Here is a 26,906-nt window from a genome sequence, read left to right on the forward strand (position 1 = left end):
TACAACTTTCGTGTCTGGTTTTTCTTCTTCTTCTTCTTCTTCTTCTTCTTCTTCTTCTTCTTCTTCTTCTTCTTCATTCGGCATTTACAGTCAAAAGTTTCAAAAGTTAATACTGGTCTTATGATGATAGATTTATACGTTTTTAATTTTCATTTTTCCAAATTGTACTCTTTAAACATCCAGATGTTTTGTTTACAATCAATATTTGTTCAGTAGATGACATCTGTGATTCTGTTGTTACTTTTGACCTCTATACGTAAGTATTTAAATGTCTATGTTCTATAATTTTACCTTCTTTTTCAGCTTAACATGATATGTCACCTTACATAATACCATTGATTTGGTCTTATAGAAATTTGCATGTTGTACTTCGTTGCATTGACTGAATTTGCTTAACAGCATTGTAGATCATCTTCTGTTTATGTAATAAGAAGTGTGTCATAAGCATACAGTATAGAATGACAACAGACTAAACATAGTACTTCTGTTTCTACTTACACATGATGTCATACTTTCACGTCTATTAAATGATAATAAGAGGCATGACAGAAAGGTACACTTCAAGACTGAATACTAATACAACAATGCTATATTACACCAGAGCAGTGTATATTAGAGAGTACCTCATTCTCGGCGGCGGCCGCCATATTTACTCCTTGCGTGACACAGAAGCACAAGCAGTAATGCTAGAAAGAAGGTCATTAAAGGCGATATCATACATGTTGTTGTGGTTTATTGAATACAGGAGACAAGGATTAATAAACATTATTGTCATAGTGAAATGACTCATTAGAGATAACACTTTATTATTTATGTTATGTCCATTTCAATAGGGATAACATCAGCAATTTTCTACTGCAATTCCCATACCAACACTTCGACTGCCACATTTAGCAGATTGTTGTAGTGCATTTGCTATAACAGACAATTTTCTTAACAATAAATATATTCTGGTCCTAAAATACAGTGATAAGACGTTTTCAAAAATATTATAACATGTTGGGAACGCATGAGTTGAAGTGTTAATGAATAAAGATTTCAAATCCCTTAATTTCGACTCATTTTCTACCAACGTTTCACATTTTTCTGCATGTAGTATTATATCAAATACGAATTTACAAGGGTATACAAGCGACATTACCTTACACGACTTGAGAGTCATTAATGTGCTAATAAAATTTATAGATTCATCTCTGTTATCAGTTATTAGAGATGAAAAACAGTTTTCACAAATACTATATAATTTATTTTGTTTTATTTTGAACAAAACTGATTCCAACAAATAGTAAAGAGCTTGTTGTTCACTCAAGTCACTATTTATATTTTCAGTTAAATTACAATTTATCCTATATCAATTTCCTTTTACTAACATTCAACTTCACTAGACCTTTCTGTTTCGGATTTACTTACATCTGTACCTAGAAATCAAGTAATTGTTCAGAATCGCAAACTGCGTAATTTCCATGCTTCGTTTTTTAGAAAACTGAGAAATCGTAATGCAGTTTTCAATTATTTTGCATCTGGGATTGGATTTATGGAACGGACAGTAGAAAATAAATTTTCTAACGCATCTTGCATGCATCTGTCTGGCATAAGATATTTGAAGTTCGCTTTATTAAGACAATTTTCTTGAAAATCAAGAACTGTTTTTGTTACCAATATTATACCAATTTGGGATGGCTTCCAACGTTCCCCTTTTGCCCACCTTGATGTTTTCAATTATAAATATTTTGTCATTACTTACTTATGGCTTTTAAGGATCCCGAAGGCTCATTGCCGCCCTCACATAAGACCGCCATCGGTCCCTATCCTGTGCAAGATTAATCCAGTTTCTATCATCATATCCCACCTCTCTCAAATCCATTTTAATATTATCCTCCCATCTACGGTCTTTCCAAATTTCTTTTTTCCTCCGGCTTCCCAACTAACACCCTATACGTATTTCTGGATTCGCCCATACGTGCTACAAGTCCTGCCCATCTCAAACGTCTGAATTTAATGTTCCTAATTATGTCAGGTGAAGAATACAATGCGTGCAGTTCTGTGTTGTGTAACTTTCTCCATTCTCCTGTGATTTCATCCCTCTTAGTCCCAAATATTTTCCTAATTACCTTATTTTCATACACTCTTAACCCTCCGCTGAACACGTTAAAAATGTTACGTGTATTGGCAAATGGGTCATGGGGTCTCAAAAGACCTCACATGCCTAGCGAAGGGTTAATCCTGTTCCCCTCTCAAAGTGAGAGTCTAAGTTTCACAACCATACATAATAGATAATATAACTGTTTTATAAATTCTAACGTTCAGTTTTTTTGATAGCAGACTAGATGACAAAATCTTCTCAGCCGAATAACAAACATTTCTCATATTTATTCTGCGTTTCATTTCCTCCCGAGTGTCATTTATATTTGTTACTGATGCTCCAAAATATTTGAATTTTTCTACCTCTTCGAAGGATAAATTTCCAATTTTTATATTTCCAGTTCGTATAATATTCTGGTCACGAGACATAATCATATACTTTGTCTTTTCGAGATTTACTTCCAAACCTATCACTTTACTTGCTTCAAGTAAAATTCCCGTGTTTTCCCTAATCGTTTGTGGATTTTCTCCTAGCATATTCACGTCATCCGCATAGACAAGAAGCTGTAACCTGTTCAAATCCAAACCCTCTCTGTATCCTGAATTTTCCTAATGGCATATTCTAGAGCAAAGTTAAGAAGTAAAAGTGACAGTGCATCTCCTTGCTTTAGTCCACAGTGAAAATATTATGTCGTTGAGAAGTATTCCTCGTCTTGTTTGTGACTTAATGCTAATTTTGTATAACAACAATTGAGTACACATTGATTAACTGCACAACACGGCATTCTTCAAGACAGCAATGGAATATCACACTAGAAACCTGTGTTCCTATGCAAGTCTTGCGTTGTAGTGAGTCCCCGCAGGAGTAAATATGCCGCCGCGTCGGCATTTGCCGGATCAAAAGAATGCGGTACTCTCCAATATACACTGCTCTGTATTACACTATCTAGAGTAAACCATACTTCACAGGAACAGACACGTAATCTTCAACAGTTTCATGACAAATGACTTAATGCCCACTCCAGCATGACTGGTAGGAGCACTTGGTTTCTGCACTCTTAGAAATGTTTCTTTGCCTAGCTATAGTTGATTAGCTCCAGTTGTTTGTCGCCACTCCAGTGCTTCTTTGACTTCTGATTTTAATTCCTTATTCATTGGGAAGATCAAATTAAGAGAGATGTTGAAAAAAGAGGGAAACCATGGCGAGAAATAGTAGAATAGAAGAGCTGGGATGACTGTGACAGATGTAGGATGTTATCTCATATTCGACCCCACAACCAGGGACACGAGTTTAGATGAAGAAAAAGAAGAATTCCACCTATTATTCATGTCAACAGCATGGGAATTTAAAGAATAGCCTTGTCTTATTTATTGTTGGATTAATATGTTATTACACATTTCATGTAGAAAGGCTGATGTAAAAAGACATGAATTCAGGAATTTTTTTCAAAAGTGTGTCAGTATAACGTAGTTTGAAATGAACATTGGTTATATTATAGATAATATATCAGATTAGTGATGTTTCTTTTTCAAAATAATAATATTCACTACAACTTTTATGATTTTGCAGATCCTCTCCTGTGGGAAATATTGTCTTGGCCCCTGGCTGTCTAGCACATCCCACTTCAGATATATGTCCCCAGGTAAGAATTTTCATTCTGAAACCATTGCAATGTCGAAAATGAAATTGTTTACAATAGCATATTTAGAATGGAAAAATGGTACGTAGTAAAATCAGGATGAAGAAAGGAGGTAAAAAAAGGAATTGAGACATAGTCTTAGCATCAAAACATGCTGGAGTAGTTCACCTCGCCACACATCTCGCTGTGTGGCAATTAGGAATCAAACCAATGACACATAATGGGTAAAAATATGCTGAAGCCGTTCACCTCATCTCGCCATTCGGAGGGAATCAAACTGATTTGATTTTCAGGATGCAGCTGCTTGAAACTAGCGGTCTCCTTGGGTGGTTGTTGAAATGTAACGTCATTATTGTATCTAGGGCTCTGTGAAGACTTTAGCAAGCAGAGAGCTATCTTTACTGCTTTAAACATTATCACGTCGTAGCTTTTATGATAATCAATCGCACTGTAATTTTTAGGATTCATAGATAAATGTCTAAGGAAAGCATAGAAAAAATTCGAAATCAATATCTTTTTTGGGAAGTGAAAAAAAAAACTAACTTCGAAGTAATCCATTTAAAATAAGCAAAACTTGATAAGCGACAAACTTTTTTATTTTTCACTTTAGATGGTTGGTTCAAAGTGAGAGAAATGTTTAGAAAGAATGTAAATTACTTTCAAAAGTACTGCTACTCAAAATCCTTACAGGTTTTCGATTTTGGGGAGTTAAAGGAGTGCCTGGTGGACTTCGTATGCAGAGAGACTAAAGTTTTGTCTGTTAAAACTGCGGATTCTCATAGAAATAATCGTGCTGATTTAATATTTGTTTTTAAAATGTTTTCATTGCTTAAGGTTTTCGATTTAATCGTGAGTTTTTAAATTTAAGGATGCACTGGAAGGAATGGTGAACAGGAGAAAGGTTCGGGACAGAAGAAGGTATCAAATGATAGACAACATTAAGATTTTTAAATTATATGTGGAGACCAAGAGGAAGGTCAAAAATAGGAAACTGGAAAATGCTGGGCTTGTAGTAAAAAACCTTCTCTTTGGACAGAAAATTATGAAAATGAAAAGTGGAATTTTTTGCTAATGATAAATAATACAATTTAATTCATTCATTTACTGTTTTGCCCAAGGGCATGCCTTTCACTGCAAACCCAGCTTTCTCCAATCTTTCCTATTTTCTGCCGTTCTCTTTGTCTCCTCCTGTGACTCACATATCTTAATGTCATCTATCATCTGATATCTTGTTCTGCCACAAACTCTTCTCCTGTTCACCATTCCTTCCAGTGCATCCTTCAGTAGGCAGTTTCTTCTCTGCCAGTGACCCAACCAATCTCTTTTCCTCTTCCTGATCAGTTTCAGCATCATTCTTTCTTCACCCATTCTTTCCAATACAGCTTCATTTCTTTTTCTGTCTGGCCACTTCACACGTTCCAGTCTGTTCCATATCCATATTTCAAATGCTATTCACTTCTCTTCACTTCGTCATAATGAACATGTTTCTGCCCCATACAATGCCACACTCCACACAAAGTACTTCACTAGTCTCTTCCTTAGTTCTTTTTCCAGAGGTCTGCAGAAGATGTTTCTTTTTTTTATTCCTTGGTCATTGCTATCCTCCTTTTGATTTCTTGACAGCAGCTCATGTTACTGCTTATAGTACACCCCAAGTATTTGAAGCTCTCCTCTTACTCTATTGCCTCATTTCGAATTCGCAATTTTATCTTTATTTTTCTTCCTATGACCTATGACCATGGTCTTCGTCTTATTTATATTTATCTTCAACCCCTACTGCTACAATTTAATTATAGTACATTATTCCTATTAGATATAATTGTTACCTGAGAGATACTGCCAACCTCTCTTCAGCAGTAAATGGTTACTTATGTATGTGGTTTTTAGATTCTGCTAGAGTCGAGATACAATTAAAAGTTGACTGAGACAATATTAAATATTCGTACGATCTATCTGAAAATGTCTTTAACTGCTGACACAAGTGACACAATTCACCAAGTCTGGTGTGTTTCTTACAACCCATATATTAATGTTTATTACGTTGTGTTCTCTGAAAGCAACTAAGTGGCTGATTGAATTTTTCCCACCATATTAAATGGCGAAAAGTATGGCGAGGTGAACTGCTTCACTATGTTCTGCTGAGGCAAAATGCAAGATGCATGGCGAGATGAATGGCGAGGTGCACTATTCGGAAAGGCAAATTGAACAACTCTAACATGTTTTTGCCTTTTTACATGATGTAAAGTGTTAATTCTTTAATTTAAAGGTTATTTACTCCTTGATAAAAGTAAACTTCAAAGTTTTTATCTCGTTATTTTAACCTGAAAATAAGACTTTGACTCAACAGGAATAATTTGGATGGTTTGGACATATTAAAATAATTGAAAATGAAAGGATTTCTTCTAAGTTAATATAACTAAGGTTATAGCCTAAGTTTCAAAAAGTGAGTTTAATTTACTTTTATGGAAACTTTTTGAGAGATAATCTATGTTTATGTAACCACATATCACAAATTCCATATGTGGTTTGTAAAGTCTTTTCATTAATAAATCTAAGTTGGTTATACCTTTTTTTTTTAATCGTCTATCAGTGCCCTATACACACAAGATAATAAAATTTGATATCTGACCACAAACTTGAATTCCACAGATTTCAATATCAGTACAGAAATCAGATATTTTAGATTTACTAAGTAATGAATCATCTTTAATAAAAATACAAGCATCCCCTTTTGAGAAGACATGTATACAGAAATTAAAATCTAATATGTACCCATGTAAAGACAGTTGTAATATTTCCTGTTGCTTCATATAATGTTCATTTACCTATACTGACAATAAAACTGTAATCAACATTTTTCTGGTAATTTTCGCTTTTACAAAGTAATTGGTGTAAACATGTATAATTAATACTATCCTAAGATCGAAAATCGCATTTTTAAAATGTTTGTTTATATATATATATATATATATATATATATATATATATATATATATATATATATATATATATATATGTATATATATATGTATGTGTGTATATATATATATATATATATATATATATATATATATATATGTCTGTATTCTCTGTCTGACTGTCTGCCTGTCTGTTACTTTTTCACTTGATAATGGCTGAACTGATTTCCATGAAAATTGATTTGTAAAATAAGTTTGTTCCCACTGAGGTTTTAGGCTATGTAACATTAAAAATACATTCTTTAAAATGGAGGTTATAAGGGGCCTGAAGTAAATAAATCGAAATATGTCGCTTATTATTGAATTTTTACGAGAATATTACATAACCAAAGTTGCTTTAAAAATGTTTTCAACAAGTTTTGTTCTTTGCAAAATTTTGATAGAACTGATACTTAACGAGATATATAAGTTTTAAAATAACAATGCTTTTTATGTCAGTGCTGTCTCAGGCTAATATACATGTAATAAAGAGAAAACAAATAACTCTACATTTGTTTAAGGAGGCCTTGCACAACAATCAGAAGATATTCATTTAACAACCCCTTTTATACGGATATCATTGTATTCTGTGCTGTGCATACGTGTTTATCTATACTAATTTAATTTATAAAGAGAGAGTATTTGTATGTTTGTATGAGGTAGTCTCAGAAACTATTTAACTGATTTGGATAGTTCTTCCACCATTCGAAAGTGTAGTTCCTCTAGATGAACATAGACTTTACGTCATTACAGAAGCTCCTAAGTGAATCGAGGACTGGACATAAATGCATCATAAGGTAGGACGAAAACAGATCCTTACGCACAGAAACTTTAATATACTGTCAAAACTAAAGATGAATGAGCGATTTGTAGTTAAATGTAATGCTATTTGAACATAATAAAATTTGATGTCTGATTTGCGTTACGCTTATTTATGAACAAATGAAAGTCAGAGATGGAATAATGTTACAAATATACACACAGCACATATTAAGTATTAATTATTCAGTATCTTTGGTACATATTTTTATTGCATCATTAGATGTTTGGGTGAGGTACAGTAATGTATTTTACACTTAAACGTTATTTGGTCCACATAAAAGCTAATTTTTACTACATTTTATTTTTTTGTCCATTAACATAATTGTATTTTTATGATTATTGTTGTAAAAGATGAGTATTTCTTCTGGACCAAAAATAAAATACAAGTGGAGTAAAAATTAGTATTTTACCATGGAGCTCACTGGAGCTGTTCATTTTATAGATTAACCGAGTCATTTTACAAAGTACGGCACCATGAAAAGGTGTTACTGTGTTCATCATTTACCCACATTGTTTCTTAAACTAATATTTATGCACCATGTTAATTTTCATTTGTTCTTATTTATGTAAACAGTGATGCACAATGGGGCCAACACAAAAAGTTGTCTTCGTACACAATCCAGGCTATATTCATATTGGAGTGATTTATTAAGAAATGTGTTCAAGACTAATTTAGAAACTTTTAAACGAATTATTGTTGCACAAGAATGGATGCTCCCTGGACCAAGTAGTCGTATTTTAATTATGTAATTACGTCATAGTTTCATCTGGTATTGTATGACATGACATTTGAGGTACCTATTGTTAAATGTTTTTATTTATAACAGTAGGCTGTAACTGACCAAGTATATAAGGTCTAGCGCTCAGAGGAGTGGAGTTCAGGGTTTGGGGTGGCACACAAGCCACAAGTCGTCCTAAAGGCGTTGCTTTCCCAATAATTATTCAATATGAAATATTGTATGCTATACAGAACTGTTACCTATTGAGTATATAACCTTCTCCTCAGAGATCACATTGTGTCTCAAGAGTGATGTGTTATAATTCTGAGGTTAATTTTATTGATTTAAGTACATTTTTCCTCCAGCGTGTGGTGTGGAAGATATCGAAGTTTCACCTTATTTTATAATGTAGGTTGGACAATAATAAATAATGTGTCCCATTTTGTAGGTTCTGTATACTGCAGAGTGTTCGCTTACATAATGTAGGTCCACTGAACAGCACATGATCGGCACGAGGACCATGCAATATGTGGCAAACCGCCTTCTGCATGCTCAGCAGTTTTATTATTACTGAACTTCTTGATTATAAGAAGTATTGGTTGGAAATGATGTCCTTCTGACATCTCATAAGGATTTAAGAATTTTAGTGGATTCATATGCTGTGGTTTTAGAGATACCAGGTTCTTGCATGAGACTACAGAGAGATTCCTAAGGGGTGTGTTGCAATCTTTCCTCTATTTCATCCAGTTTTTCCTCAGTAGACTAAGTATACACCATGGTCTTTTCCTGCTTTTATTCAATATTGACCCCGTTTCTCTAAATTTTTAATGAAGTTTCGTATGGTGTTGCTATGTGGAAGGTAACATTAGAAAATTCTTGTAAGTCGCCTTTTTACCTTTCCGAAATTACTGTTTTTCAGATAAGTCTACCATGAAAATCCTTTGCTCTAATGCAAATTTCTTTGGTGCCAAATGAACAAGCAAACTTAAACACTTCAATAACACAATCAGAAGAATAATATGCAATCTAACATCAACACAACCAGTCCTAAATTTAAACACTTCACTAGGACATTCAGAAGAATAACACGTAATCTTCTGTCAACACAACCACTCCTAAATCTAAACACTTCACTAACCTTCTGAGTCCTGAAAGGATAGTATACTATATGAGCCATTCAGAGCAGAAGTGGTGTAAGTCAAAAATGGGTAATGAGGGTTAAAGTAAACATTCTGTAAAATACAGCGCAAAGTAGCAATTAATATTCAATTTATTTAAACTATTAGTAGTCAGTGGATAGAACGAAGGACATATTAATTGCTACTTTGCGCTGTATTTTACAGAATTTTTACTTTAACCCTTATTACCCAATTTTGACTTACACCACTTCTACTCTGAACGGCTCATATCATACTTCATACATGATTATGATATAAGATGTATGAGCAGAGCCCCGAAGTATAGTGTAACATACCTGCATTTGTGCCCTTACTGTAACCAGCAGAATTTTTTCAGCATTTTTCCTGATGTTAGTGACCTTTTTTTTTTAAGTATAGAATTATATTGAACTTTAAAAATAAAACAACAAATGTCTTAGGACTCAGGAGGCTAAGACATTCATAATAATAACACACAATCTCACGTCAACACAACCACTCCTAAATCTAAACACTTCACTAACATAATCAGAAGAATAAATATGCAATCTAACATCAACATAACCACTCCTACAAAGATACAGAAATGGACTGCCGAGCATGTGGGAGATGGTTTGTCGTGTGCTAGGCCTTTGTGCCAGTTGTACAAAATCTGCGTAGGTGACACCACATGGTCATGCCTTGCTCTACCTAGAATCATGACAGACAGTATCCGGGCTCCTCTGCCTGATAGGGGAGCAATAGTGCATGTGGGACTGAATTCGATTTGCGTTATGTTCATTTAATGGATAAGTATAAGTTGGACATAAATAATTTCCGATAGTATTCCCTGAAAAAAGGTTCTATACGTTAGTGTCAGATAAACAGGCTTGTGGTATACTTGAAAATGCCAAAACAAAACTTTCAGTTATACCGAAACACTTCTGCCTAAAGGCAAAACAAAATTCCGAGACATAATAAAAGTGAGGAAGAATGGGAGAATCATTTACGAAATAACAATGTAAACATTTCAGCATTTCTAGCAGTTCGAATGCTTTGAGCGAGTTGCCAATAAGAGAGTTCGAACTTACCAGGCAAGGGAAAGAGAAAGTTCTCAGAGAATTAACGAACGATAACGTATTACTAGAACTTGAGAGTGTAGTCAGGAGTTAATACGCAGTAATAGTATGTTATCACTCCATTACGATCTAAATATCGATTATGCTCATTTTAATGGTATCCAAATAGGTAAAATGGATCAAATATGTAATAAATGCAATTAAAAATAGAATAATGAGTGAAATGGATTATGTTGCGCTCCTGGAAAAATTGTTCTTCCTGAGATTCAGGAACTCCCATAACCAATTAAAAACTTACTTGTAGGAGTAAATCCATTATCAAGACACATTTCAAATAATGTAACACAATACAACACCCTAATGATATCTTTTGGTGCAAAAAATTGCGCAAAGCCTTCTTCCAGCTGAGAGTAACAACCCTCAGCTCTCACAAATTATTCTGTTTCAGACACTGACCAATTGTCTCTTAGGTCTAATATAGTGTGAAGCTTAAAAGTACGAGCAGAATTAATTGAAAAACTCCAGGAAGAATGCATCGGAATAACAGTTACTTTTATGACTTCGAAAATAAGTCAGTAGCAAACGACTTACAATTTATAATATGCCAATTATTTACTAAGTAATAACAAAGCTGTATTTGAAAATATAATAGATTTAAATCAATGACATTTATAATATATGAAGTTTTTGATTTTGAGATGCTATTTAAAGCAGTGATCAACTCCTCAGTTTTTTGTTTTATTTTCCTAATATATTGATAGCAATAGTTAAATTACTATGTTTAGAATATTCAATATTAGAAACTTCATAGTATTCATCATTTAATTGAACTTGTTTTAAGCATCTTACTGCTGAAAGGTTTAACATAAAAAATGGATAAGCCCTAGCATTAACACAGGAATATTACAACTTTGTATGCTCCTTGCTCCACAGTCGATGCAGTTGATATGATGCATATCCATACCTTCTCATAGGACTTACATCTGTCAAATCAGTGTGTGATGCCTGAGGTTTCATCAGAGCCCATTCTAGCGATATATTCACATTCCAGACCCTCCTGTAAAGATGCAATTTGTTGTATCTGCTGAAAAGACTGAGGAATCCCACATTAGTATAACTGCTCTTTTCAGTTATGTTGACACCTTTAACAATGAAATAATTTTATATAATTGTTATCCAGGCTATTAGTAGGCACACCCCCTATAACTACATAATCTTGCTTAGAAAATTTTGAATTTAGTTTCTCTAACTCCTCAACATTTCTGAAGAGAGCATTAGGTTTACATACGCTACATACCTCAATCGTAAAAATTTCAAAAAAGAAATTTATAACATCATAGTTAAGCCATGTTCGAGTCTTTAATACACTACTCAAATTTATAACACATATTCTTGAAGAATGTAAGATTATTTGTAGGAAATTTTAGCTGCTTAGGGCAAAAGCATGCTAATGTATTATTACGTTTCAAACTCCAATCCAGAAAATTTTACAGGAATGACTTACCTTGTTCATTTAATAACATCGATTATTTTACAAACAATTCAATTATTTTGCACTGCTTGCTCCTAAGGATAAACATGTCCTCAGCCTATGATAAGTGTTCCATAATTTGTTCACTTACGTCATGATGGAACTTTTCACTGTTCCTAAAGCAGTAACAGCATCATTGAAGGACACAAGATTCATTGAAATAATTCATAAATGTAGTTGCAACTTTAGAAGCTGTTTTGAAGTCCATATGTTGTGTTCCTTTTTTAACCTCTGTTTCTGTTATATTTTGCTCAATATCAAGACCAGGAAATCCTCTTTCGTTACATGCTTTAGCATATTCTGGTATTTTTAAATTGGTTTATTTTACGATGTTTTATCAACTGCGAAGTTTATCTAGTGTCTAAGTGAAATTAAGGTGATAATGCCAACAAAATGAGTTCAGAGTCCAATGCTGAAAGTTACCCAGGATTTGCTCTTAATGGCTTGAGAAAAAATCTCAACAAGGTAACTTGTCCCATCAATGATTTGATGGTAGTAAATTCACCATTTGGAAGAGATATAGACCCTAGCATAGTAGATGGGTCCTTGGAAAGGATAAATCAGAATCTTTGTCATAGTCGACATTAGCTGCTTCTAATGGAGAAACTATTCCCACTGACCTGATTACTGTTCCTGGCCCGTAAAATTCCTCATGGGAATTTATAACCTCATCCACAGTGAATAAATTATCAAACCTCTAAAACAATTGTTGTATACTTTGCTTACTCTAGTGCTTAGTGGCAACTACCAATTTTAAACTACTATAATGACAGCATATAATATGATAATTGAAAGAAATATATTCATTATTAATGTAGTTTTTAAAAAAATTATTCAAAGTTATTTTAAGATAGATATTACATTTAATTTAGAGCAGTGATGACCAAGTCATGCTCTTTCTCCAAGAACAGATCCAAAGACATTGGGCAGATAGATAGGCTAAACATTGAAGCACCTGTGTCGCCAGTGTTTCCTATCAGATTACACACACACTTTATTCTGTACTGCTTGAGAATGCTAATGTACGTTTTATATTCACTAATTGTTACTGGTTATAGAAATAAAAGAATAACATGAAACCTGAAATAAGATATATGGAAGTTATGTTTGAATGAATTGAACAGTTAAAGCATGTAATTACTAGTCTTTATTGCAGATAATAATGTATAGGCTATGTCACAAGTTTAATTGCATCATATGATATACACACTCTCATAACCTGGAGTATACTCATGGTAAATAATTTTGCATTTAATGTTGAAAATGCTATTTCATGTTTTCATAGAACATCTCTACAACCAATTGTCCAATACGGTATGAATTCTGAAAATTTTACCTATGTTTTTTTTTTCTATTAAAAATGTAGGTTTAATCCTTACATACAATTTAAAGTTTCAAAACCTCATTAATGACATCATAGATGAAAGTAATTTATTTTTCGTAATTAAAATTATATTTTAAGGATGAATATGTTTTACGTTTACTGTATAATGCTTTAATAATTAGAATAGCTTTCAATTGTGTGGCCACCTGTCTGTAAAAATAATGTTAATTACCTTATATAGAAACAAATTCGAAGTATTTGCTTTGATATATGTGTTTTAAGAAAATAAATAAAGTATATGTGCTTTGATTAATATTATAATTCATTATTAAAGGAATTTCATTATGTAGGCCTAACTTTAATTGATAGAAAACTGGTGGAATAACAATTATTCTGTCCACTGCTGTGGAGTAAGTTAGCTTGCCTGACCATGAAACAAGCAGGCCCAGGTTCAAATCCTGGTTGGGACAAATTACCTGGTTGAAGTTTTTCTCTGGACTTTTCCCTCAACCCATTAAGAGCAAATACTGGATAACTTTTGGCATTGGACCCTGGATTTATTTTGCCGGCATCATCACCTTCATATCATTCAGATGCTAGATAACCACAGTAGTTGATAAAGTGCCATAAAATAACCCACTAACAAGACAGTTATTCTTGTATAAAATTGTTATACATCTTGATTACACAACTTTTAACACTATATCACTTCAGAAAACGTATTATTTGTCTTTCTTGTGTTAAATTTTATATTACCTTGTTGACATGTTTCAGCCTGCTATTGGCCATCATCAGAACTGGATGTTTAACAGCCAGTTCTGATAACGGCAATAGCAGGCTGAAACATGTTAACAAGGTAATATAAAATTTAACACAAGAAAGACAAACAATACGTTTTCCGAAAAAAAATTATTGTTGTTTTCTAATGCCAGATGTTTGACAATAATGTCCTTTGACCTCTTGCACTCCAATATTTTTCAAAGATATTGTCATGGTCAGCCACTGAAGCACAGATTTTGAGGTGTTCCGAATGCATTTCTTGGTTTGAGTTGCACAATGAGTAGTTAGGGGACTGATATACTGTATTCCAATTCTATGCAGGTGCTTGGCCAATGGTCTGTTGCCAATCTAAATGCAGCTATAGACGATTTGCGTGGTAAATCGGTAATTAACTGTGGATTATAATGCAGAAGTTCCATTTTTTTCCTTGAGATTGTGTTATCAAATTTTGTTTGTCGAAATCTAAGTATGTATATTTAATAAATCTTTTCACAGAGTAATACGTAGATTTAGTAACAGGTCTGTAAGTAGCAGTGCTGCCCTTCTTTGCTAAAGCATCCACATTCTCGTTTCCCAGGATTCCACAATGGGATGGTATCCATTTGAATACAATTCTTTTATTGAGTGTTATTAATTGAGAGATCATTTTAGTTATTTCTGCTGTTTGAGATGAAGGTGTGTGTTTAGAGACTATTGATAGAATAGCTGCTTTGGAGTCTGACAGTATAACTGCATTCTTAAATTTATTGATGTGGCATAGAAGATTCCTGAGACTTTCACTTATTGCAATGATTTCTCCGTCAAAACTTGTTGTTCCATATCCAAGAGATCTATAAAGTGAGAAGAGACAGCACGTAACACCTGCACCAACACCTTGTTCCCTGGAGATCAAGGATCAGTCGGTGTATAAATGAAGCCAGTTTTGTGGAGGGTACTTAATATTAATTGTCTCTAAAGACAATTGTTTCATTATTTCAGTATTTACTTCTGATTTCAGTATTTCTTCTCTTAAATTTAGATTATACTCTATATTTAATAGAGTTAAAGGGTTTGGTTTAATTTGTAAGTTTTTTTTTTAATTCGGGACGTTGATTTTCTGTTTTAATTCTTAAACCATGGATATGAAACTTTTTTGAGTTTTTAATTTACAGAGAGGACTGTATGAATGCCAGTTGTTTTCTGGTAATATGATAAGTTTTTCATATTGAATCAGTGCTTTTTCTTCTATTGTCATTTTGATGCTGTTAATATTAGTGTGGAATCTCATAGAATCTATTGGATTCCACCAGTAATGAGCTGAGAGCTTGATTTTGAACATGTTCTGTTTTGTTTATGAAAGGTGAAGTAATTAAAATTTCTGTGCAGTATGTCAGCACTGGCTGTATAAACATTTTGTATGTAGTGTTCAAATTATTTCTAGAGCACACCCATTTCTTTCCTGCTAGTCCTTTCAGAAGGGAAAATCTTCTACGAGCTTTTTCAAAAATATATTTCAAATGGCTGCTCCATGTTAACTTACTATCGAAAATAACTCCAAGATATTTGGATTCATAAGTCCTAGGAAGGTGTTGGCCATTGTATTGGGTATCGAATTCTCTTTCTTTTTTACGAAGTGAAAATATTTGGTAGTTACTTTTGCTTAAATTGAGTGTCATCAAATTTGATGTGTTCCATTCATGTAGTTGATTTAAAGCTTTAAGAGCAGAATTTTGAATTTTGTCTCTATGCCTGTGAGATCCGGAAGTCCACAAAACTATATCATATGCAAATAGTGCTGTTTTCATGTTTGATTCCTCTAATAGGGAGGGTAAGTCATTTATATAAATATTGAATAAAGTTGTGCTGAGGACAGCACCCTAAAGTAGACCTCGATATGTTTGTCTGTAACTAGAAAGTGAGTTATTGAATTTAGTAGCAATTAATCTTTGACTAAGGAATTCTGATATCCACCTGAACATATTGCTGGAGACACCTAATTTCTGGACCTTTAGTAATAATTTGTTTCTCCAAACAGAGTCATATGCTAATTGAAAGTCAATAAATATTGCCATGGTATCTTCTTTCTTGTTAAGACTGTCTCTTATTTCCTGGCCAAGGCATATGACTTGTTCATTAGTAGAGTGTAGTTGTCGAAAGCTGGCTTGTCTTGGCAATAAAAGATTTTGAAGATCATTGACTCCATAGTTTTTGCTACCCTGCTTAATAGTGCTATTGGTTGATAACTATTAACATCATGATCAGGTTTCTCTTTTTTGTGAATTGGTACAATGATTGCTTTTTTTCCAAGCTGCAGGAATTGAGGTGTTCCATGATAAATTGAAAATGGATAAAAGTACAGATTTGAATTTTTCCCCCCAGATGTTTAAAAAATTCTGAATGAATGTTGTCGGGACCAGGAGATTGCTTTGTTTTTAAATTTTGTATAGCTGTACTTAATTCTTTGGAAGTAAAATTTTGATGAAATATTTCAGGTTTTTTGATAGTACTAGTATTATTGTTTTATTATTTTTATGTAATTCTCTTTTGATAAATTTTTCAGTTTTTTTATATCGGGTTGTAATCTGTAAGAGTTTGAGTAGTGTTTATTAAATGCGTTTGCTATATCACTACTATCTGTTAGTGTTTTGTTGTTATGAATAATAGGTTGGCTAATATTTTTCCGTGTATTGGAAATATTCTTCAGAAATTTATATGTTTTAGTGCTATCAGTTCTGTAATTAATATTTTCAATAAATTTATTAAAACTGTTCTTTTTTGCTGTTATAATTGTGCCAACTGTAAGTGGGATTTATTCCTGTTGTTGGCAGAATAAAAAAATAAATAAGATCTTTACAGTGCTCAATTTTTTTAAATTTTACTTGGTTATTTAATGATGCTGTATCAGCTATGAGGTTATTTAGCGTCAATGGATTTGGTGATAGTGAGATGATATTTGGCGAGTTGAGGCCGAGGATTCGCCATAGATTACCTGGCATTTGCCTTACGGTTGGGGAAAACCTCGGAAAAAACCAAATCAGGTAATCAGCCCAAGTGGGAATCGAATCCACATGCGAGCGCATCTCCAGATCGGCAGGCAAGTGTCTTAACTGACCAAGCTATACTGGTGGCTACAGTGCTCAATCTCTTTTAGAAATATACATAGACGTTACTTTCATTCATTTCGTGCTTTGCCCTAATTGTATGAAAAGCTACTACAGATATAAGGTTTTGAAGTGAGTTGACCATTCAGACTTTCAGATAGTCTCATTTCTGCAGCCTGTGCTATAAATCTATAATATTGCTACACCCCTTCTTCAAACTGGCTTCAAGTTATTGCATGGCAAGTGTCTCCTTAAATCCAATATCTTTGGATTCATGCTTTCAGACACTCACATTGCTTTGGAAGAGTAGTTTTCAGGACCTTGTTTTCCACTCAGTTCCACAGAATCCATCATGGAGGAGGTGCTACTTTGGTCAGTGTTTGCAGTTTGTCTTGCCAGAATAAAGGAAATTAAATATCTCAAGTGTACACGATGTAAATTTTGTCATATATCTTGTCCTATCTTTATCTGCCTTGTCCTATTTCTTCACAAAATGTAGTAGACTCATCATTCATAGTATTTGTAGACTCCCTGGGAGTATCTTTATCATTAACTTAGCCGTCTCTTTATGGTAAACAGACCTCAGAGAATTTGTTTTACTTTTTATTATTTTGTGACAGTTTCTCTGTTTGCTGTGGTGTCAGCTTCTTTGTATTTTTTTTCCAAAGACTCATAGGCCTGATTTTTCTTCTCTTGGTCACTGTATTCGTTGGGCTTTACTAATCACAAATTAATATGGGAAGCTCTTGTATAGTTGAATGAACTCATGAGAAATTCATGTGTACATTGATGAAGATTTATAATCTTATTAAATAATTATTTGCTATTGTTTAGACAACTGTCCAAAGACAGGTTTGAATCTCTGTTTGAATCTGTTATCATTCTTTAGTGATATAAATAATATTGAAGTCATCATTTGTATTCTGTTATTGTTCTTTAATGGTATAAATAATATTCAAGTTATTTATATTCTGTTATCGTTCTTTAGCGATATAAATAATATTCAAGTTATCATTTATATTCTGTTTTCGTTCTTTAGCGTTATAAAAATATTCAAGTTATTTATATTCTGTTATTATTCTTTTGTGATATGAAAAAAAACTGTATTTTATGTAAGTAATTATAATATAAATAACCATTTTTCTTTGTAAAATAGGTTATTTTATTTAAATAATTATATATTATATAATATCTTATTAATTAAACAAACCAATATTTATCAGTTATATTCTGTTATTGTTCTTTAGTGATATTGTATAAATAATATTCAAGTTATTTATATTCAGTTATCGTTCTTTAGCGACATAAATAACATAAATTTAATATTAGGTTTGGAACAATACAGTTGCATAATACTGGTGTTAATTTTTTCTCTTTATATTATTACATTATACTATCTTGAAACACAATAAAATGAAAAGGAGTGCCAAGGAATTGAACCTGAGGCGTTGACATCTAAATTCCGACGTTATTCCGACCGAGCTACGAGGGCACAAGTATAGAAACATTTGCGGAAAAATTGGCCCAATCCCTCTCCAAGATTTTCTGATGATTTGTAGAAGCTAGTCGAGGATGCGGGGAACAAAGGCTAATTGGGACTTTCCAGTCTCTGATCGGGTCAAAAATCCTGATAGAACTAATATTTAACCCTTGCGGTGAATTTTGGTGAAGTCCAGAGGGCCTAATTAGATCCACTCTCCTCACCTCCACGCTTGGGCCCCTTGAGATCTATTAAGATGCGAAAGAGACAGTGGTGTGCGGAAAGCAACAGAAAGTTACTGCATTTATCCTTCCCAAGAAAAACTGCAAACATGAGCAAAGGAAGCTTTTAATAGAAAAAGAAGCATCTTCTGCAGACCTCTGGAAAAAGAATTAAGGAAGAGACTAGTGAAGTGCTTTGTGTGGCATTGTATGGGGAAGAAACATGGACACTATGAAATGAAGAGAAACGAATAGAAGCATTTGAAATATGGAGTGTGTGAAGTGGACAGACAGAATAAGAAATGAAGTTGTGTTGGAAAAAGTGGGTGAAGAAAGAATGATGCTGAAACTGATTAGAAAGAGAAAAAAGGAATTGGTTTGGTCACTGGTTGAGAAGAATAATAGGCGACATTAAGATATGTGGATCATATGCGGAGACTAAGAGGAAGGCAGAAAATAAGAAAGATTGGAGAATGCTGGGTTTGCAGTGAAAGACCTGCCCATGGGCAGAACACTTATATATGTCCAGGATGCCTGGAATGTCGTGTCTGAGAACAGTCGCTATTTGCAAAGACTAGTCGATTCCATGCCCACTTGATTGCAAGATGTGATCGAGATGTGGGCAAAATAGACTAAATATTGAATCGTGGCTTTTTGTTTGTGTTTTGAACGCTTAATTGTTTGAATGTTCTAAGGTAGACGCCAGTAAGTTTGTTTTGTTTATGCCACGAAAGATATTTTTGTTGAGAATAAAATCTTTTTTTTTCTTTCCATTTGCAGCCATAATGTCATAATAAATAATGATATAGTCATGGCATAATACATCCATGAACCTGATGTCAATTACTAAAATAAGCATAAAAGAGACAGGAGAGCAATTATGTATATTCTCTCTCTCTGTCTCTTTCTCTCTCTTAAAAACAAAACAAAAACGAACATAAAAACACAAGGTTGTGTTCGAATGCAGGACCTCACGAATACCAGGCCGGAACGCTACCATTACACTATAAAACAACACACAAAATACTTTAATTATAACTGTAGATATCAGGCAATGTGGTGCAACAACATGTAACATCACCTGTCTCTGAATTGTAGTGAAGATACCTGAAGGAAACTTTGCTTCTAGAGAATGGCCACTTTTTCTTTTGACAATTGTACATTACTGACTAGCAACATATTATGCTAATCAGACTTCAGATGCATACAAACAATTGAAGACATGAGTGCAAGAACTAAATAATTATTACCAAAAGTAATGTTCGGAGAAAAACGAGAGAAACTTTTTACACTACATTAAATTTGCATTTCATAGATTATTTGAATTTAGTGTGAATGAATGTGCAATTTACTTTTAATTTTCTGGCTTGTAGCTTGTCCAGAAATATGAGAAAAAGGAAGAAATATGTGCTGGAATTAACCATTTCTTGCACGCAGTTGTTTTAAAGAATGTAGCAATGAGCGTAATATAAGAAATTCATGCTTTTATATGTAGTAATTTTGTCATTCATATAAATTATTTTAAAAGATAAGAACATGAGAACTAATCACATTTACCAAAAAAATCAGTAAATAATAATCTTTGAAACAATCTTTAAATCTCGTGGTTAGATGCCTCACTTTCAGATCCAGAATCTCCATCCTTGCTTTCACAAATGAGGTCATTGTACCCTATCAAGTATCATCCTGAGAATTCTCATCACCCAGATTATTGAAATCTTCAAGAATGTTTTTTTAATAATCTCCAAGAACTTGGATGTACATTTTCTTTTACAGCGGAAATCTGGAGCTACTGTCTTTGCAGGAATATGTTTTCCTGATGTTGATGTACCTATATATTCTTCTCCTTCTTTTTCTAACATTTCTTTCCCAGGTGTCTTCGTTTCTTAACCTTTTCTTAGGCTTTATTGGTAAAGAATCAGCAGAACTTGGTACTGGTACCGAAAAGATCACAATATAATTTATATAAAAAGTGAACCTTATAACTTCAGATCGAACCAAATATATAAGTTAGGCCTATTTATAATCAATTTACCAACAAAATGCTTTATATATACCTCTGAATCAAAATCTGCATCCGCAGCATCCAACAATATCTCACTGTTCCCAGCCATGTTACTCTCAGCCAGCTAGATGGCAGCTGAATGCAAGAACGTGATATTTCCGGTTATTATCTAGATCTTGCACTCAAGAAGGAAACAGTTGAAAATTACTCTATCTACGAAGCAAAATAAGTACTATTTGTTAAAAATAGTTTCACTGACAGATAGAGGGCAGAAGTGGCTACAAGTTTATGTAAAAATCTTAATTTCATCAAATGTGGTCATTATCTAGTTCTTACACTAGGGTCTTCAATCGTTCTTCCTCTGACATATCATCAAGTGAGATGTACTGCCTTAGATGTACATATCATCCAGAACCTCTGTCAGAGGAACATTTAATAATTGTATAAGTAGAAATCGTAAAAGATAAAGAAAAAAGGAAAGTAATTTTTTGATTGAGGAAACACTATTCCTGCAACAGTATGGAAGAAAAACTCAGCAACAACTATAGCAAAGCTGGAAGGAAGTGTCCACATGCACCAACAATTATATGCAAATTGCGGAAAACTATGCTCACGTCTTCAGTCTTTCAGCTCTGCGTACTGTCTTCGTTCATTTCACAAAACTGCACAGTTTTCCTATTCAATGCAATGTCTTATCTGTAATGTCTTAAACTATACAGGCAAAACATTTTACAAATACTTGCATATGGACCGGGCTTAACATGTCCGTACAATGACAACAGTGAACAGATGCAGGTGAAAATATGTTACAACACTTGAGTATAACATTATATTCATGCCCATGTTATAATGTAGTTTAAATTTAAAATTCATATTTTATAAAAATTTTTAAGTTTGGCAACTTCAATTGCCAAGCAGCACTAATGGGTAAAGATCTAGTACACAATCTCTTATTCTGCACGTCCGTAAATCCTAAAAAAAAGCAAATTAAAATCAATACCAGCCTCATAAGACTCAGCTCTGCAACACATATAAATCACAGCTCTGACAGCAGGCATCTATGATGAAGACAATTGAAAGTATTCCTCATTTGTTAAATGAAAGTCTAACTTTACTACAGACTGCAGTGGACCCTATATTGTCAGCATCCTGCTGGATACATTAAGCAGACTGATTAATAACAAATCAAAAAATCATTAAAGAACAAAAGAAGAAATTGGAGGTAATTGTAAAAGAGAAAATTTGGGAAGATAGCAAATGTCATCATCTCACCACTACCACCATTACCACTACCACTAACACTGAAACCAACATTTACCACCATGCTTACCCTTATTGTTGTTGTTGTGTTTAAGGACATTATTTTATATGTGTATTTTAAGATTGAAACTGTAGATAAACTTACAATACATTTGCATATTTTCATGTGGTTGTCAACTTTTTTTTTAAGAAAATAGGGAGACTAAGGAATCGATAAAATTTCACATAGAAAATTGACAGATTATTCAGTTAAGGTACTAAAAAACTTTATTCTACATTTTGACAGCTAGGCTCAAATTAAGAGTATTTTGAGACAGATTTTGTGTCATGTAATAGCTGAACTCGACTGCGGTTTGCAGCTCTGGTTTGATTATTTATGTGTCTTGTACTCCTGTTTCGAACATCTGTCCAATTATTGTTCATGAGATGAAAGACACTCTTTGTATGAGCATTACTACTTGGTATGCTTAGAACAAAACTCGTCAGTTTGTTCCGTATATATAACATTAACATTGTTTTCTTTGATTTAAACAGTTGCACACTAAAACTCATTTCTGGCAAGCATTACCTGTCTAAAAAGACTGCACATTTTAATGCATCTCTTAAACAACAAAAATTATCATATAAATCATCATTCACGGCAAAACCAAATGTTTAGATAAAAATTTTATATTATGCCAAAATGAGAGAGAAAAATTCTCACTTTGTCTTGTTCCTTCACACAGGTGCTTGAATGGTTGGTGAACAAGAGGCAAAAAGACGTGCTCTTGGGTCTTCATCAGCATATAAGCACACTAGCACCAGGAGGTGGAAGTGAACGAGTTGGAAAATTGACACGTGTTACTCCACACACCATTGACAAACAAGTGGCTCTGTTCAAAGGACATTCAGAAGCTATCTTCCAATGTAGCGGACTCCTACAAGTATGCCAAATTTCCTCCTTTATAGACAAAATATAAAAAAGTATAATAATAATTATTATTTTCTCATTAACTATAATGTGGTACTATTTTTGTATACTCGTAATAGAGCTTAAAAATACAGAAGGATAATGAGACTTTCCCGCCATTGGATATGGAGTAATTCTTCTTGGGTTCTCACCTGGTTGAGAATCCGTAAAGAATTACTCCATACTAAAGGATAAGTGTTGATCATTTGTGTGTATGAAGTAAACCAATTGGGAATTTTAATTTTATGTTGATATTAATAATAATAATAATGATTTATTTAACCTGGCAGAGTTAAGGCCATACGGCCTTCTCTGACACTCAACCAGGATAATGTCAAGTTGTAAAATTTGTTTCTCTTTTAGCAAGCTCTTGCAGTCACTCAGACATTGAGATCTCCACGTTCAGCTCAATTGGAAGTTATAGTTAGCATCGAAAAGCTGTTGCTACAAAATCTTGGCTCCAGTAAGAATGGTGTTGGGGTGTTAGCTCAGGTAAATAAAATTAGATACCAGTATTTGAGTGCCAATTTAACATGGTCAACTTTGAAACAACATGAAATGTATAGAACTGTGAGACCACATTTTTTAAAGTTAAAAAAATACAATAACAATAATAGTAATAGTAATAATAATAATAATAATAATAATAATAATAATAATAATACAGTGCGATCGAAAAGTCCCTCCACAGCTCTGTTAGTGCTAGTAACCTAGAATACAATCCTGTAGAAAGTTGGTACTTCCCCATTCATTCTGGTTTGACAACCTCACACCCCCAGTCCATCATATGCTTAGCGGCCAGTGCTGCCACTTGAATTCTCTGCCTAGTGGATTCTCGGCTACACAAGCACTGTAGAGAGACTTCTCGATCACACTGTAATAATAATAATAAATAAGCAATTGAGGAAACATAAAATTGTACATAGAAATTTTGTCCATACAAGGAAAAAAAAAAAGTTCATTTTTTCATAAAATTGCTTATTTCTAAAAGGCACAGCTTCAACACTATCCAGAAGCCAAGATCGTGGATTCGAATCCCACTATGGCATGGATGTTTGCCGTCAGTATATCCTCTCTTGTCATTGTGATGGTGTAATGTCATATCCAACCCCATGTGACAAGAGTCCCTTAGTGTTCATCTATACCCAGAAAATAGTACAGTAAAACTCCAGTTTAACATTCCCGTTTTTAAGGAATAATCTGTCAAGTCTCAGGCAAATTACCATGAGACTAATGTAATTGATGCCTGCTTTTAAGGAAACCCGGTTTAAGGAAAATCCTGCTTTTAAGAAATACTTTTTGACTGGATTTTGTGATAATGAAACCCGAAATATCGACTCGACTTTCAATAATCAATAGACTAGTACCGGCATATTCGATAGTGCATCTCAATCAACAGTAATGCACCACAAGGCGGCTTTATTCTTTACGGTCTTCCTTTCACATAGTGGCTGCTTTGCTCGCTTTGATCTCGCGAATTTGGGGATCCTGTTTCTAAGTTTTTTTTTTTTTTTTAATTATGCTGTTTGTGTATTGTTTTAATGTGCAACTAAACAGAAGACATTAACTATTGGATAGGAAGTGAAAATAATAAGGGATGTTGAGGCTAGTGCTCAAATAACACTATTGTATATGGCAAAAAAAGTATGGTTTGCCAATTACTTCATTATGGGAAATAATGAAGAAGAAAGAAGAAATTTTCAAAGCCGAACTTTAGTGTGGTTCGGGTTGAACCAAACGGAAAAACATTATGTCTCACCATTTCAAAATTTAGAAAATACTGTAATGAAATTTATTGTAAAGAATAATTGTATGCCTAATTAAATTATTATAGTGTTTGGTATATAACACACGTTATTTTAGTCTTTCCTTCTCATTTTATGTAAACCTCCTTTTAAGGAAAATCCTTACTTAAGGGAAAAAAAAGTAATCCCTCAGTGATTCGTTAAAAAGGGGTTCTACTGTACAGTGAAACTTCGATTAATATCTTTGTTAATTGGTCCATATAACGTAGTTGGGAGAATTGTCAGATAACTCCACCAATCGAATTATCCCCTCTTCACCACGGTTAGGGGATGCTGAAATAGCATTTTCTTCATATTTGATGGAACATTATATTGCTGTGACTCGTCCTCAGAGCCTCATTTGTTAAAAATAGGTTTCACTGTAGGAAGGTGAGGATGGGATTTGAGTAGGAGAGGTTACAGAATGCACTTTAATAGTCCTTTCAACCCTTGATAGATAGAAAGCAAGTTTCTGTCAGGACTAGGGTCAATGATAAGTTAGGTTTGTTTTCTTCAGACTTTTGGTATGCCTTACATGAGACTGGGAATGATTGTTTGGCAGCACAATTGTATAGACTATATTTAACTGCATTCCCCTCATTGCATCTTAAGTAACAAATTAACCACAACTGTGAAATAGGACTATCTGCTCCAGTGGAACTGATAAATGTGATTCCCAGCACAACAAATGTAACAGCATTATATTGGGAAGTCCAATATTAGACTGCTGCTACTGGAGTCAAAAATTGAACTGAAAATCTTTCTTCATACCTTGTTTTCAATCACTATTAATTTGTTTTTTTTTTTTTTTTTTTTTTTTCTGTTTAGTCATGCTCCATGTTTAGTACCATACAATAATGCTAGTTGGATTATTGTTGTGTATAGTATAAGTTTCAAGTTTCTTGTTGTAAATTTAGACCATAGCAGTTTCTGAATGGCATAAGAGACTTTATTTGGATTATGTTTCCTATTTCTTGTTATTGTACCTATCTACCAAAACACCAAGACACTTCAATTGTTTAACTGTTTCAAAGGTGTTACTCTTAATTTTAAGACTTCTTGAGATATGATTTCTTTTTGTTACCACCGTACAGTATATGTACTTTGTTTACTTTCATTATAATGTTATGACAAATTTTTGGTGCTGTTTCGATCAAATCTACAAACAGATTTCGTATTTCCAAGTTACTTTTTCCTAATCAATAGTAATTCATCTGTGTATGCAAATATTTTGTTGTCCACCTACATTTATGTCAGCCAATATTAGATTCAATGTTCTAATTATCTTCTCTAATGTGAGAGAGATTTTATCGATTTCTAGACTTTCTTAAAAATGCACGTCTTCAGCATCTTTGATACCGAAAAAGTTGTTCTTAGCATTTTATATATGTACAGCAATTTGTATGTTAGTTTATCTAGAATGTTATATATGAAATATAAAGTTAGTTAAAAAATTAATGGGCCTTTATTTGAAATTAAAAACATACAATGATAATTTACTCCAAATCAAAGCAAATATCTTCTTCCATGGTTATTCAGCATGTATACAAGGGTTCCTTTTTCTTAAAGGATTAGCAAGCACTATAGTAGGGAGCAGGAATATTGGTGGATGGAGGTATACCCCTTCATACTAACCCAACCCACGTTCCACCCCTACTTTAACTGTAAACGTTCTTCGAAGGGTCGCTTCCGAAACATCTTTCACTCCTCGCTACATAACCTAAAGTCTGTAACATCGAAATAGTGTTTATATATAAACACTGTCTGTGTGTCAGTATTTAGTGTAATTTCTGTGTGTAGCATTATAATTATTTCATTAAATAACAGCACATGTGAACACTTCATTTGTTATAATACAAACTACTGGTATACAATATGCGACATGATTTTATAACTACTATACTAATATCGAATAGCATTCGTATTTTGAGGTGAATGAACTAAGAAAATCAGCTGAATTCATATCTTCCAAGTTCGACAGTCTTAGAGAGGAATTGGCGCACACAAGACATGAACTCAACTCCACGCAGAAGGAGATGAAGAGGTTAGTGCAAGAA

At 33.4% G+C, this 26,906-nt stretch overlaps 1 protein-coding gene across 5 annotated transcripts in view; it reads left to right on the plus strand.

Annotated features, from left to right (window-relative positions):
- The window catches only part of LOC138704930 (sec1 family domain-containing protein 2-like), a 115,812-nt gene that overhangs the window by 55,185 nt on the left and 33,721 nt on the right, over positions 1–26,906 (plus strand). For 4 of the 5 annotated variants that reach the window (XM_069833359.1, XM_069833356.1, XM_069833357.1 and 1 more), the window contains 3 exons: positions 3,653–3,725; positions 22,842–23,039; positions 23,429–23,557. In XM_069833359.1, coding sequence (XP_069689460.1) covers positions 3,653–3,725; positions 22,842–23,039; positions 23,429–23,557 — 400 coding nt within the window. The remainder of the gene's footprint in view (positions 1–3,652; positions 3,726–22,841; positions 23,040–23,428; positions 23,558–26,906) is intronic. The other variant, XM_069833360.1, reaches the window with a different exon arrangement.

This window comes from Periplaneta americana, chromosome 8, assembly GCF_040183065.1.
Source record: "Periplaneta americana isolate PAMFEO1 chromosome 8, P.americana_PAMFEO1_priV1, whole genome shotgun sequence".
NCBI lineage: Eukaryota > Metazoa > Arthropoda > Insecta > Blattodea > Blattidae > Periplaneta > Periplaneta americana.